Here is a 15,634-nt window from a genome sequence, read left to right as displayed (position 1 = left end):
ACAGGGGGATGCCAGACGGGCCGCGGAGCTTACTGCTGGCAAGGGCAGCACCAGCTGGCAGTACCACTGGCAGCAGGGACAGGTGCCGGTGCCAGAGGCCCCCACAGTGCTGAGCACCGATGGGCCAGGTTGAGGGGATGGAGGAGGGGGGGAACATGCGGGGGTAGAGGCTGCAGTGCAGGAGGCCACCATGTAGCCCATTGAACCTGGTTGGGCATGGCAGTACGCACCATGCTAACATGTCAGCCTTTCACCACCTACAGATAATGGATATTGGAATACAACCAGCAATGGTGGCCTTCCTTCTAGTTGTTGCAGTCCTGGGGATGCACTGCGGCTGTACGAGTTGGAGCTGCTCGAGGAGGAGAACGCTGCACCAGCGGAGCATTCCCCAGAGGAATAGGAGGCAGCCGGTGAGGATTGGGAGCTAGCCGCCCAACAGGCCGAGGAGGAGGAACTGGGAAGGAGGCATTGTATGAGTGAGGCCCGTGTGTATCGGCAGTGCCTGTCATTTGTGGACCTGCCGGATGGGGCATGCCATCGAAGACTCTGCCTGAGCAGGGGACAGTGCGAAATATCTGCCGGATCATGGTGCACCTGGTACTGTGGGGGAGGACATCCACTCCCAGTGGCTGTCAAGGTGACGGTTGCCATGAACTTCTTTGTAATGGGTCCTTCCGGACGCTGAGTGGGGACCTGACAGGGATCTCACAGGGCTCAGTGCACAGGTGCATTCATGCCGTCATGGAGGCCCTGTATACCCAGTCGACACAGTCCATCCATTTCAATGTGGACCCAGCCCACCAGGATGCCCAAGCAGCGGGGTTCGCCGCCATCGCCGAGATGCCCCGGGTCCAGGGATGATCGATGGGATATATGTCGCTCTACCAGCTCCTGCGGATACCAGGCCCCTCTACACAAACTGAAAGGGGGTCCACTCGATGAATGTACAGCTTGGGTGTGAACATCAGCTACACATCATGCACGTCTGCGCCCAATACTCAGGCAGTGTGCATGACGCCTTCATCCTGGCACACTCAACGGTCTCTGGTCTCTTCGAGGTGCTCCCCCAACTGGGGGGTTGGCTCCAGTGCGATAGGGGTTATCCACTGCGGTCATGGCTGATGACACCTATCCGGGGGCCGCAGACTGATGCCGATGCCCACGACAATGACACCCATGCAGCAACCAGGGGCATGATCAAGCAGTGCTTTGGCACCTTGGTGATGCAGTTCAGGTGCCTGGACAACTCTAAGGGGTTCCTCCAGTATAGTGCTGGGAGAGTCTCCCACATCATGGTGGTCTGTTGCACCCTCCACAATATTGCGCAGCAGAGGGGCGATATCCTGGAGGAGGAGGAAGAATGCCAGTCCTCGTCTGACGTGGGGGAGGGGGAGGACAGGCAGGACATGGGATGTCGCACAACATGTGTGCCTGTGCCAACGCACACGGGATGTTCTAACTGCCTCCAGGTTCACTGACTAGGGAGGCTGGCCAGGTGCAGGGACACTGCATCCCACCTCCACACTCTCCCCCTCCCCCTTGCACCCCCCTCCCCCTTGCAACCCCCTCCATGATACCTACTTGCCTCACTATGGGGTGCTGGCCCTGGATTGTAAGTAACAGCGGGTCTCGTCCTTGGGATGGAGGATGATGGCAACCTGCTCTGCGATGATCTCTGGTGCTCCTCACTGTAGGACAACCCACTGTAGCACTTATCACTGTCTACCTGAGTGATCCCTGCATGCAAGTTGGCCATTCCATCACACGGGCCCATCAAATTATTGGGGTAGTGGAGATAGGGGTGGGACACCAGTGCAGTGAGTGGTGGCTGAACTCCGGTCCCTGGGTCAACCCCACCCATAACCCGCACCCAGACCTGAAGGCCGCCTTGGAGAACGCTTACCCGGAGATCAGAGGCTGAATGCGCAACAGCGCAGAATCACCGAGTAGAAACTTATAGCCAAGTTCCGCACACATGAGTTCGGCCTCAACCGGGACCTGGGATTCATGTTGCATTCATCCCCCACCATCTGGCCTGGGCTTGCAAAATTCTACCAACTGTTCTTGCTTGAGACAATTCACACCTCTTTAACCTGGGGTTACCCCTATCTCTGGATCTGTAAACACTTAATTAACTGCAAATGCTCGCATTCAAAGCATTGTCTTGCATCTTTGAATTTGTCTATATATATGTTTCTGGAACATACCTCTTCATTCACCTGAGGAAGGAGCAGTGCTCCGAAAGCTAGTGTTGGAAACAAACCTGTTGGACTTTAACCTGGTGTTGTAAGACTTCTTACTGTGCTCACCCCAGTCCAACGCCGGCATCTCCACACCCTTCTGATCGAGCACCAAGGAAGGTTGTAATGTTGTGCCCGCTCTCCTAAATGTTGCGAGGGTTCCCGCCTCTACCACCCTTACTTCCTACCTCTCCCTCCTACATCACCCACATCCCTCCTAGTTTTGTACACCTCCATAGATACGACTCTTTTGGAATGAGATCACTTTATGTGTGTGTATTGTCTGTGATTCTGAGCATAGTGACGCCATTGACTTGCTCAGGTGATTTAGAAGCCGAGAGAGTTTGCGTGGCGGAATCTCCGCTGCCCAGCAACGGCGAGGAGACACATTGGAGGAAAATCGAAGCGCAGACAAGAGAAGCGGGGGTGGGGAGGAGAAAAACCCCACAGCTCTTTAAAGTACAGGTTGTTTAAGAAGAGGGGTGGAGGGAGATAAAAGAAAGCTGAAGATCACTTGGAGCGGCTGCCAGCGCCCTGCATAAGGATGTATGATGTGGACGCGGCGGGGGAAGCTGCTGAGTTTAACATTTACGCGCCGGCCCACCAGACGTGCCAGAGCGCAAAGTGCGCGCTGCCTCGCTGCGGCTCCTGCTACACCTGCACCCTGCAGCTGCGGCTGGCCTCCACCAAGCAGTGGTTCCTGCGGGCCGGCGACCTGGCCAAGCAGCAGTTCCTGATCGGCCTGGTCCGCCGGATCGACAGCCTCGACCTGCTGCTGCAGCTCAACAGGCTCCTGCAGCCCACCCTCAGCAAGGACTTCACCCACTCGCGCTGCCGCGCCAACCCCAGCCTGCGCCAGGACTTCAGCACCCTGAGCTCCAACCGCTCCCTCAACAAGCAGACCCTGCTCCGGGACATGGCGGGCACCTGGGAGTGGTTCGTGGGCAGCAGGCACTGGATCAAAACCAACTACCTGCTGGCCTTGTTTCGCCTGTGCGACACCACGCTGCTCCATAACCTAGGGAACCTGATCCGAACGCTTATAATCAGACAGAAAGTCCCTGACCTCTACGAAGAGAAAGGTGAGAATTACCCAGGGAAGGTGGGTGGGGGGACAGTTCGGATCAGTTTTCCAAAATCCCAATTTTACTGTCCCACCCCGCCTTCTGGGTAACCAGGTCGTGGAATTTTCCGAAACGATTGAAATGTGCTGCCTAACAATAGTCACTGCACAAGAATGTTCATTAAAAAAAAATTAAGAATACCCAATTATTTTTTTTCCAATTAAGGGGCAATTCAGCGTGGCCAATCCCCCTACCCTGCACATCTTTTGGGTTATGGGGGTGAGACCCACGCAGACACGGAGAGAATGTGCAAACTCCACACGGACAGTGACCCAGAGCCGGGATCGAACCCAGGTCCTCGGTGCCGTGAGGCAGCAGTGCTAACCACTGCGTCACCATGCTGCCAAGCCCAACAATGATCATCTGGATGGTGTAAGGGGCAGTGTGTGAAAAAGCAGTGGCTGGAATAAGGGGCAAGTTCGGGCCAGTATGGTAAGGCAATGCAAGTAATCCAAAGTAGGATAAAGTGAATGTGAGGGAAGTAAAGTTAAGAAGTGGCAGGGCAGCTCCGTCGAGTGGAATGCATGTCCTGGCACGGTGGCACAGTGGTTAGCAGTGCTGCTTCACAGCACCAGGGACTAGGGTTCAATTCTGACCTTGGGTGGCTGTCTGTGTGGATTTTGCACACTCTTCCCCTTGTCTACGTAGGCTTCCTCCGGGTGCTCCGGTTTTCTCCCACAGTCGAAAGATGTGCAGGTTAGGTGGACTGGCCATGCTGAACTGACCCTTAGTGTTCGAAAAGGGTAGTTGGGGTTACGGGCATAGAGTGGGGGCGTGGAATAGTTAGGCTACTCTTTCAGGGAGTCGGGGCAGACCTGATGGACTTGTTAAGGGCCAGGGTTTAGAGAACCCCAAAGTGTATCATGGAGTTCACCTGACCCACAACGTTTAATAGATTGTGGTATTGGGAGCACACAGCCCACTCTACAGGTGTGGTACAGCAGAAATGGAAAAGTATTTTTTAAAGCAAAACAATGTTTATTCTATGAACTCAAGTTAACCTTTTTAAAACATACAGTGAACATCTTAGCAACCGTCAATTCAAATACAACCCCCAAAGAATACAACACTAAGTAATTCTTAATAACTTCCCAAACAACATCCAGAAGACAAAAGAAACACCTTTTAACAGGAGCACATCAGGTTTACATTCACTGCTGAGAACATTTATAATTCCGAATTCACCAAATCATCAAGAGATAGTCTTTTCATGGCAGGGAGATCACCAGTACACCTGCTTTGTCTGGCTTCAGCTCCAACATTGAAAACGAAACTAAAACACACCCTGCAGCAAACAGCCTAAAACAAAAGTAAAAAGCTGACAGACAGCCCAGCTCCACCCACACTCTGACATCACTGATAAACACCCATTTATTAAAGGTACTCTCACATGACCGGCTGAATGGCTTCCTACTACATGTAGGGATTAAATGATTCTGTAATATGTGAGAAGCCATGGACGCTGGTGTTGCACATGAACAAAGCTGGAAATGAGTTATTTGCAGGGTATTTTGCTAGTGCTGTTGGGAGGGCTTTAAACTAACTGGTAGGGGGTGTGGAAACCAAGATAAAATATGAGAGAGGAATACCAGGATGTACAAAATACTGCAGGAACTACAGCTCCGGATTTCAGAGTTTGTGCGGCAACTGGTGTCACTGTGAGCCTGAGAGCTACGTGGATAGTATGTTCAGAGAGGTGGTCTGTTGTCCAGGAGAAGGAGGTCACACTGTGTCATTTATGCCTCTGGAGTCGAGGGAGATGTATATTGGTGCGCACCCGAACATGGCGAGAACAATTTCCCCTAAACCCTTGTGGTAATTACGAGCAATTGCTGCTTGTGAAGGTGTGTGCCATTTTACCATGTTTTCATGGCATTATCCTGTTTCTCCTTTCTTCTCTGATGGGGCTTTTAGACGTATCAAGTTATATCTAATGATTGTATCCAACCAGTTGTACTGCTGTTCTCCGGTTTCTTTCTGTATTCATGTATGTTCGGTCGTTACTTCTTCTTGTGGCACTGTACCATTCCTGTGGTTTTGTTGTGTCATTTGTTCAAATGTAAAATCTCAATAAATGTAATTTAAAAAAACAAACATTTTTAGCAGAACAGAGAAGATTAAGAAAAGGGGTTTGGGGTAGGTGGGGTTGACTGAAAAGGTTTTCAAAACAGTGAAATTTTTTGAATGGGTAAGTAGTGAATGCTTTTTTCCCACTGCTTGGTAAATCTGTCACCCAGGAGCAAGATTCTGAATTGCTAAAAGGAATGAGATAGTAAATTGGACGATGTTTTCATAGTGACAATAAAAGGTTATTATTATTATTATTACAGAGGATTGATTATTCGAACATGGGCTGTGCTGTCACAAATACCTTTGGGGGCGGAAACAATAATTTAAAAGGGCACTGGATAAATATTTGAAAGGGAAAGAAATGTTAAAAGAATACTGGAAACGAGCTGGGAAATGGAATTTGAATAGATGGTTCCAGTTCAGCTCAGTCCACCTCAGACTCTGTTGTGACTCTGTGCACACTCTTTAAGCGCAGATCTTCCATTCTGCTATTATTTCAATGATTATCGGTAAAATGAAATACAGCACAAACAGGCAGTTCCAGGTTCTAAATGTTCTTTTGTGCCGTTACATGTTGTTTTATTAAGAGCTCCAGTCACCCTCAGTGCACAGATTGCTGCTCAAAGCTTTAGTACAACAGTCGGTTGCTATGGTTCTGTTATTAATCACATTCTGATATAGGAAATTATGTGTGCCTACAGAGATTTTGTACAATGGTAAAGTTCATGTGCAAGCATTCAGTGAGGGGTTGATTCGGTCAATTTATTGAATTCTGTACTGCATGATGCTGAATAGCACAAACAGCAAGAAGCTCTGCAGTTGTGACAAAACGTTAAATTAGAAAGGATACACTTAAAGGCTTTCACTCTGTTGTTTTCCAGTGTAACACAAATGAGTTTTGAGAGACTGTTCAGGCAGGATTATTTAAAAATGTTCTCTGTAAGTAAGGAAACCATAAAAGATACCCTTTAGATTGGCAGGGTTTGGGACAATATCTGAGAATGTTTTGTGAGGGGAATTTGTGGTCAATATGTGAGAAGCCTGTAAAGGAATCACCTTGACTCCAGATTGCTTCTATCAAAATTCACTTAGCAACGTATGAACAGTCAATGTTTAAATAATTATACGTCTGTCAAATGAATGTGACCAAGACATAATTCGCATTACCAGATCTTCCATATGCTTGCCTAATTATTGGCAAGTTTTAATGCCTTCTGATCCAATCTTATCAAGATTCCAGGATAGTATATTATACAGATGCACTTGCACAGATTTCATTAATGAACTCAAAAGGTATTTATTTATTTATTTATTTTGATTTTATAAATTTAGAGTGCCCAATTCATTTTTTCCAGTTAAGGGGCAATTTAGCGTGGCCAATCCACCTAACCTCTGCACATCTTTGGGTTGTGGGGGCGAAACCCACGGAAACAAGGGGAGAATGTGCAAACTCCACACGGGCAGTGACCCAGAGCTGGGATCGAACCTGGGTCCTCGGCGCCGTGAGACAGCAGTGCTAACCACTGCGCCACCGTGCCGCCCTAAAAGGTATATATTAATAGAAATTGTACTGCAACCTCATGGCTGTAGCTAGCTCCCAAATTGTATCTGCCAAGAAGCCTTTCTCACCATGGAGTGGTTCCACACTGAGTGCTGATTGGTTACACAGGCCATGTGACACTTACTTTGCTGTGTTGCACTTAAAGGAACAATTACTACATCCCTCCCCTTTAAGTCCTTTATACAATCTTCAATAAATAATTCACTCAGTCCTAAATATTAACTAAACATTATGAACATGAGTTGGGCAATTATAAATCGAGTCTTTGAGGGGTATTCAGTTCCTTGTAGAGCGGTGTAATTCTGTTGTCTGAGATGCTTCGACAGGATCGACATTACCAGGAACTGCAATAACGAGTATATCTTCTGGCACACGTGATTCATCACTATTTGCCTCCACAGAGACATCAGTTATGTTGATAACAGATTGATCAGGCTCTTCAGTGCTTATGGGTTCGAAAACATTTCTTGATAGCAACACTGACTTCAGGAACGTCTCTCTACTCCTGCAGTGGCCAACGTATTTGCGAATGATCCGTCCCTCCACACAGACTTGGTATGAAAGGGATCTGGGGCGGGATTCTCCCAGCTCTGGGCCGGGCGGGAGAATCCCAGCGACCGGGCCATGCCGCCCCGATGCCGGCACGCGATTCTCCGCAGAGCGGAGAATCGGTGCCATTGGCGCCGCTCTGGTTGGCGCGGCGCCGTTCGCTAAACACGGCCAGCCCACCAATTCTCCGGCCCATATGGGCTAAGCGGCTGTGGGGAAAAAAAACGAGTCTTGCCGGTGCCGTCCACACCTGCTCGCAGCCGGCGGGAACTCTGCGTGCAAAGGTTGGGTGGCGGCCTGTGGGGAGGGAGGGGGGCTCCGACCCCGGGGGGGGCCTCCGATGCGGCCTGGCCCGCTATCGGGGCCCACCGATTGGCGGGCTGGCCTCTCTGTCCCCCGGCCTCTTTCCCTACGCGCCGGCCCCTGTACTCCTGCGCCATGTTGCGTTGGGGCCAGCGCGTTGAAGGCCACCGCGCATGCCCGCGTTGGCGCCGGCGCCACTGTGCATGTGCGGATCCCGCGGCGCATAGTTTGCGCCGGGATCGGCAGCTGGAGTGGCGCAAACCGCTCCTGCGCCATGCTGACCCCTTGTAGGGGTCAGAAGTATTCCTGGCAGCCGCCCGTTCACACTGTTGTAAAACGCGACGGCGTTTATGACGGCGTGGACACTCTGCCGCGGGATGGGAGAATCCCGTCTCTGGTCTTAGAGACAGTAATTCCTAGGATCCAACTTGTTCCACTACCGAAGTCTCTCGCGTATACGGCTTCATTTACTGTAAATGATGGTGCTGTCCTATGTGATTCATGGTTTGCTTTTGTCACGGCACCCTGGGCTAGTGCACGGTCAATTCCAGCCCCACTTGACCCGGAGTCACAACACAGGGAAAATTAGATTTATTTTAAATATGTGAGGTCCTGGCTGAGCCCAATAAATTGAAGTCACCAGGTTTGTAACTTTAATACAAGTAACCTTTCTTTGCCTTGGAGCCTCTCTCAACATAGGGTGATTCCACATACTGAGTCCTGGTTTGTCACATAAGCCATGTGACCCTTACTGTTGCCCTTAAATGGACAATCACCGCATACATATTCTAATTACGCCTGGACCAGCTGATGTGTAAAAATGGGGAGGGATGTGCACTTGCTAGATATTTTTGGAGATTTTACACTCAGCATTTATTCTTTTGTCCCTTTACAACGAGTAGAAGGTAATTTTGAACTTTGCTGTGGACTAAACACAGATGTGACACTCTGGATGTTGGAAATGCTTTGTCATCTTAAATTGTAGTATATTTCAGAGCTCCAGTCTGAAACTGACCAGGACTTTGATTTGAAAAGTTCCCTGAATCAACGATAGTCGAGCTCTGACTACCGTGAATCTATATTTATTCCACACCAATTTGAGTTCATAGCTTTAAAGGAACACAGATGCAGTCATCACATTGTGAAAACTTCTGACAATTCACTACATATCCACCATGAACAATGCATGGGTGATCTGCTATGGCATTGAAGTGAGTAAGTTTAATCATGATTATCAGGAGAAATTCAATCCTTTGTGTTTATTATAACTCTCAGTTTCAGCATTTTGTAATCCTGCAATACTATTGGGAAAATTGACAGCAAAAAATATGAAAATTCATTTTGACTTCTTTGCTTTTTGTGATTGGTAACTGCCAGTTTTGAGCTGTGGCTTTTTAACATTCAAGATTGGTGGTTTTCATTCCTGCTTGTTACTTGTTGATTGGCGTGGTGTCCACTTGTTGAGATATAATTATACAAAATGAGAGTCCATCGGGAGAAAAGATGGCAGAAATTCGCTCAATAACTTGAATGATCTATTTCAAGACATTGAAGTAATGGACATATGGCCTTCAGCAATCATTTTTGTCAATCAATGGAATTTTGTATGTAATTCTACTTATCCATAGAATCCCTACAGTGCAGAAGGAGGCCATTTGGCCCATCTTGGCTGGATCGACCCTCGGAAAGAGTACCCTACCTGCGCCCACTCCCCCGCACTCTCTCCATAACCCCATCTAACCTTTGGGCACTAAGGGGCAATTGAGCATGGCCAATCCACCTAACCTGCACATCATTGGATTGTGGGAAGAAACTGGAGCACCCGAGGAAACCCATGCAGACACAGGGCGAAAGTGCAAACTCCACACAGACGTCGAAGGAGAGGCGGGAGTGGCCGGGGTCAGCAGGAGTCAGCTGACTTGCGGAAGTGCAATGGGGGGAGTAAATCAGCTAGGTTGGGTCCTAGCCCGGGGGGGGGGGGGGGGGGGGGGGGGGGGTTTGGTGGGGGGGAATCGAGTTGCTGCTATGGTCAAGGGGGAGCTGGAGCCAGTTGGGGGGAGGGGGGTGTCGAGACGGGGGTATGCCGCTGTTGGGGGGGGGGGGGGGTCGAGACGGGGGTATGCCGCTGTGGGGAACGGGCCGGGTGTGGGGAACGGGCCGGGTGTGGGGTGCGGGCGCGTGGCTGGCTGAGGAGGGGTCATGGCTAGTCGGTGGGGGAGGGGGGGCGGGTAGCCCCCTGATCCAGCTGATAACCTGGAATGTAAGGGGACTGAATGGGCCGATTAAGCGGGCCCGCGTGTTCGCGCACCTGAAGGGGCTCAAGGCGGATGTGGCTATGCTCCAGGAGACACACCTGAAGGTGGCAGACCAGGTAAGATTGAGGAAAGGGTGGGTAGGTCAGGTGTTTCACTCGGGGCTGGATGCCAAAAATCGAGGGGTGGCGATCTTGGTGGGAAAGAAGGTGTCATTCGAGGCGTCGAGCATTGTGGCAGATAATGGTGGTAGGTAATGGTCCAGGTGGCCAGTGGTAAGTTGCAGGGAGAGAGGGTGGTACTGGTCAATGTGTATGCCCCGAACTGGGACGATGCGGGTTTTATGCGGTGTATGTTGGGTCGGATCCAGACTTGGAAGTGAGGGGGGGCCTGATAATGGGGGGAGACTTTAACACGGTGCTGGATCGGGCACTGGATCGCTCCAGGTCTAGGACGGGTAGAAAGCCGGCGGCGGCTAGAGTGCTGAGGGGGTTTATGGACCAAATGGGAGGGGTGGACCCTCGGAGATTTGCAAGGCCGGGGGCTAGGGAATTTTCATTCTTCTCACATGTCCATAAGGCTTATTCCGAATCGACTTTTTCATTTTGAGTAGGGCGCTGATAGCGAGAGTAGATGATACTAAGTATTCGGCAATAGCAATTTCGGACCACGCCCCGCATTGGGTGGACTTGGAGATGGGGGGAGGAGAGGGACCAGCGCCCGCTGTGGTGCTTGGAGGTGGGGCTGTTGGCGGACGAGGAGGTGAGCGAGCGGGTCCGAGGAAGTATAGAGAGGTACTTGGAGACCAACGACAACGGGGAGGTCTGAGTGGGGATGGTATGGGAGGCACTGAAGGCGGTGGTGAGGGGAGAGCTGATCTCCATTAGGGACCACAGGGAGCGGGGGGAGAGGGAGAGGCTGGTGGGGGAGATGGTGAGGGTAGACAGGAGTTATGCGGAAAAGCCTGAGGAAGGATTGTTGAGGAAGAGGCGCAGCCTCCAGGCCGAATTCGACCTGGTGACCACCAGGAAGGCGTAGGTGCAGTGGAGGAAGGCCCTGGGGGCGGTCTACGAGTATGGGGAAAAGGCAAACCGGATGCTGGCGCATCAGCTTCAGAAGCGGGACGCAGCTAGGGAGATCGGGGGAGTGAAGGACAGGGGAGGGAGCGTGGTGCGGTGTGGGGTTGGCATCAATGGGGTCTTCAGGGACTTCTACGAGGAATTGTACCGATCCGAGCCCCCACGGGAGGAGGGAGGGATGGGCCGTTTCCTGGACCAATTGAGGTTTCCAAAGGTGGAAGAGGGACTGGTGGCGGGACTGGGGGCCCCGATTGGGCTGGAGGAGCTGATCAAAGGGATAGGAAGCATGCAGGCGGGGAAGGCACCAGGGCCGGACGGTTTCCCGGTCGAATTCTATGAAAAATATATGGACCTGCTGGGCCCGTTGCTAGTCAGGACCTTCAATGGGGCAAGGGAGGGGGGGGCTTTGCCCCTGCGATGTTCCGGGCACTGATCTCCTTGATCCTAAAGCGGGACAAGGATCCCCTGCAATGTGGGTCTTACAGACCGATTTCCTTGCTAAATGTAGATGCCAAGGTGCTGGCGAATGTCTTAGCCACGAGGATTGTGTGCCGCAGATCATCCATGAAGACCAGACGGGGTTTGTGAAGGGGAGGCAGTTGAACGCGAATGTACGGAGGCTTTTGAACGTTATCATGATGCCGGCGAGGGAGGGGGAGGCGGAGATAGTGGTGGCGATGGACGCTGAGAAAGCCTTTGATAGGGTAGAGTGGGGATACCTGTGGGAGGTGCTGAAGAGGTTCGGGTTTGGGGAGGGGTTTGTTAGGTGGGTTAGGCTGTTGTATGAGGTCCCGATGGCGAGTGTGGCCACAAACAGGAGGAGGTCCGAGTACTTTCGGTTGCACCGAGGGACGAGACAGGGGTGTCCCCTGTCCCCCCTGCTCTTTGCACTGGCGATTGAACCCCTGGCTATGGCACCGAGAGAGTCAAGGAACTGGAGGGGGTTGGTGCGTGGTGGGGAGGAGCATAGGGTGTCGCTCTATGTGGACGACCTGCTGCTGTATGTGGCGGACCCGGTGGGAGGAATGCCGGAGGTAATGAGGATTATTAGGGAATTCGGGGACTTTTCGGGGTACAAGCTCAACATGGGGAAGAGCGAGCTGTTCGTAGTTCACCCAGGGGACCAGGAGAAGGGGATTGGCGAGTTCCCACTAAAAAGGGCGGAGAGGAACTTCAGGTATTTGGGGGTCCAGGTGGCCAGGAGCTGGAGGGCCCTGCATAGGCTTAATTTTACAAGGCTGGTGGAGCAAATGGAGGAGGAGTTCAAGAGGTGGGATGCGTTGCCGCTGTCCTTGACGGGTAGGGTGCAGTCAATCAAAATGACGGTGCTCCCAAGGATTTTGTTCCTGTTCCAGTGCCTCCCCATGTTTATCCCGAAGGCTTTTTTCAGGCGGTTTAACAGGAGTATAATGGGGTTTGTGTGGGCGCGGAGGGACTCCGAGGGTGAGAAAGGTGTTCCTGGAGCGGAGTAGAGATAGGGGGGGATTGGCGCTGCCCAACCTCTGTGGGTACTACTGGGCCGCCAATGGACGATGGTGCGCAAGTGGGTGCTGGAGGGGGAGTCTTGTGTGGGTACGAGTCTGGGGGCGCTGGCAACGGCGCCGCTGCCGCTCCCTCCAAGGAGGTATACCACAAGCCCGGTGGTGGCAGATGCCCTCAAAATTTGGGGGCAGTGGAGGCGGCACAGGAGGGGAGTTGGGGCCTCAGCGTGGACCCCAATAAAGGGGAACCACCGGTTCGCCCCAGGGAGAACAGGTGGAGGGTTCTCGGGGTGACACAGGGCAGGGATACGAAAGTTGGGGGACCTGTTTGTGGACGGGAAGTTCGCGAGCCTGGGTGAGCTGGAGGAGAAGTACGGGCTCCCCCCGGGGAACACCTTCAGGTACTTACAGTAAGGGCGTTTGCCAGAAGGCAGGTGGAATTCCTGCGGCTACTGCCACACACAGTACAGGACAGGGTACTCTCGGGGGATGGGGGGGGGTGGGAGTGGGGGAGGTCTCGGAAACTTACCAGGTGATGCAGGAGGAGGAGGAGGCCTCGGTGGTGGAGGTGAAAGGTAAGTGGGAGGAGGAGTTCGGAGAGGAGATTGAAGAAGGGATGTGGGCAGATGCCCTAGGGAGGGTGAATTCTTCCTCATCGTGCGCGAGGCTCAGCCTCATACAGTTTAAGGTGCTGCACAGGGCACACATGACCGGGACAAGAATGAGCCGGTTTTTTGGGGGTGAGGACAGGTGGGTTAGGTGCTTAGGGAGCCCAGCAAATCACACTCATATGTTCTGGGCATGCCCAGCGCTGGAGGAATTTTGGAAGGGCGTAGCGAGGACGGTGTTGAGGGTGGTAGGATCCAAGGTCAAACCGGGCTGGGGGCTTGCAATATTTGGGGTGGCAGAGGAGCCGGGAGTGCAGGAGGCTGTAGCCTCTGATTTGGGCAACTCCTGATGTAAAATGGAGAACAGCAAAGGCTGCAGGGAAATTCAGCCAACACAGGCAGAAACCAGCAGGTGCAAGTTACTGTGTATTGAACTCTGCAAAAGCCCAGGCAGCATCGATACAAGCAGCCATCTGCATAATAATGTAGCAGCCATCTACATACTGATGAGCGATCCCCGGTAACAATCGCTACATTTGGGACAAACAAAGCTAAGCCAGACTCCTCGGCGCCAGCAGGAGCCAACACAAAAGAGGTTAACGGGCACCTCAAGACCGCCCATCGATCAGGGAACCGCTCCAGTATTGGAGAAATCAAACCAAGCGATTGGAACAAAGTCCAATCACCTGGAACCAGCTACAGGGTCCGCCCCGAAAGGCGGGAAGCCCCTGGGGACTATAAAGTTAAGCCCCCAAGTTCAAATCGTTCTTCTTGACCGGGTCACTCAGCATCCCGAACCAACCTTGACCGTGACCGGTTCAACTGCCGCCGAAATTCAGTAAGTCTTAAGTCAACGCTCGCTACGAGATAGGCATTCCTAGCTACTAATCCATACCAACTTCGAATCCCGCAGACTCAGAACCCGAACGAAAGGCCATTTGTCCCCCTGACCTGGTGGGCCAGTCCGAAGCTAAGTATAGGCCTGTTAGTCATAGAAGTAGCTTAGACATAGAATTTGTGCATGAGTAGCGATTATTGTGTATAATAAATGTGCTTTGATTTGAATCTTACTAATCGGTGTATTGAGTTATTGGTCATTACTTGAACCTCGTGGCGGTATCATAAAGATACCTGGCGACTCGAGAGCAAAGGCTATAAAACAGAGCCAATTGAACGAACCAAAAGTTAGCAACAAGGCGAAAGAGACCGGTATTCTGACCTTTGCGTCCCTGGTAGCCCGGCGAAGGATTCTTCTTCAGTGGAAGGATGCGAGGCCCCGAAGCATGGAATCCTGGATCAGCGATATGGCGGGGTTCATTAAATTGGAGAGCGTGAAATTCGCCTGGAGAGGGTCGGTACAAGGGTTCTTTAGGCGGTGGCAACCGTTCTTAGACTTCCTGGCAGAACGGTAGACATTGGTCAATGGCAGCAGCAACGCGGGGGGGGGGGGTTACTTTATTTTTGTTTTTGTTATTTACACTGAAGGGTCCGAGGGGGTGTATATACCTGTTGTGTTAAGTCGGGGTGTTATTGTTAATTTATTATTTATGTACAAGGGGGAGGAGGGTATGGAGGGTTGCTTTTCTGGACTGTGTTTTGTACTTAACCCTGTTGGTTTTTTTTTTCATTTTGTTATTGATATTTTATGAAAACCTTTAATAAAATTATTTTTTTTTAAACTCCACACAGACAATTACCCAAGGTCGGGTCCCTGAGGCAGCAGTGCTTTCCACTGTGCCACCGTGAATACAAGTAGATTGAGTTATGCTCCCTTTAATTAAAATAACTTGTGCTCTTATCCCTTATCAAATCTCAGTTGAGATTTAATTTTTAGATAATTTTGAATTCCTTTCAGAAAAAGGAGATACAATCTGTTGTGGCAAAAGGTTCCAAAAGTGGTTGCCTGGTCTCTGGGAGTTTTGTGAAATTATCACATTTCTTCCTTTTACCCGCAGATTTCTGCATGCTATGTCTGTTACCTTGTCCACAATAAAACTGTTTGTGTGATCATAGCACCGTTTTCCTCTGGCTAGCTGGCTCTATATTTTGGAAGTGATATTCTTTGGAGTATGTTATCATCTATCGCAGGTCTTCCAATGGAGACACACTTGAAAACCAGTGTATTATTTTATTAAGTTTCAAAGTGCCTTGGAATCCCTACAGAGGATAAGTTGTCGATCTTTAGAAATGCCAACTAGTATCTTTTTTGATCGACTATTCGGTAAGATTTCTCCCCTTAGAGTAGTTCACCAACCTCTGCCACTCCATTCTTTCACTCCTCTCCTTATGTGCCTTGAAAGAAATGATCTCGGCTGTAATAATCACCGTCAAAGACTCCCACAATGTGGAAGGTGAAATCTCCTC

General features: G+C 51.0%; 1 protein-coding gene across 1 annotated transcript in view; it reads left to right on the top strand.

Annotated features, from left to right (window-relative positions):
* Positions 1 to 2,425: 2,425 nt before the first annotated feature.
* The window catches only part of LOC140394754 (F-box and WD repeat domain containing protein 10B-like), a 92,419-nt gene continuing 79,210 nt past the window's right edge, over positions 2,426 to 15,634 (top strand). The window contains 1 exon segment of the mRNA XM_072481971.1: positions 2,426 to 3,325. Within this exon segment, the coding sequence (XP_072338072.1) occupies positions 2,788 to 3,325 (538 nt within the window). The 5' untranslated portion in view covers positions 2,426 to 2,787.

The sequence above is a fragment of the Scyliorhinus torazame genome, chromosome 18, assembly GCF_047496885.1.
Source record: "Scyliorhinus torazame isolate Kashiwa2021f chromosome 18, sScyTor2.1, whole genome shotgun sequence".
NCBI lineage: Eukaryota > Metazoa > Chordata > Chondrichthyes > Carcharhiniformes > Scyliorhinidae > Scyliorhinus > Scyliorhinus torazame.
Note: the sequence above shows the minus strand (reverse complement) of the source record. Positions and strands in the feature narration are given on the sequence as shown.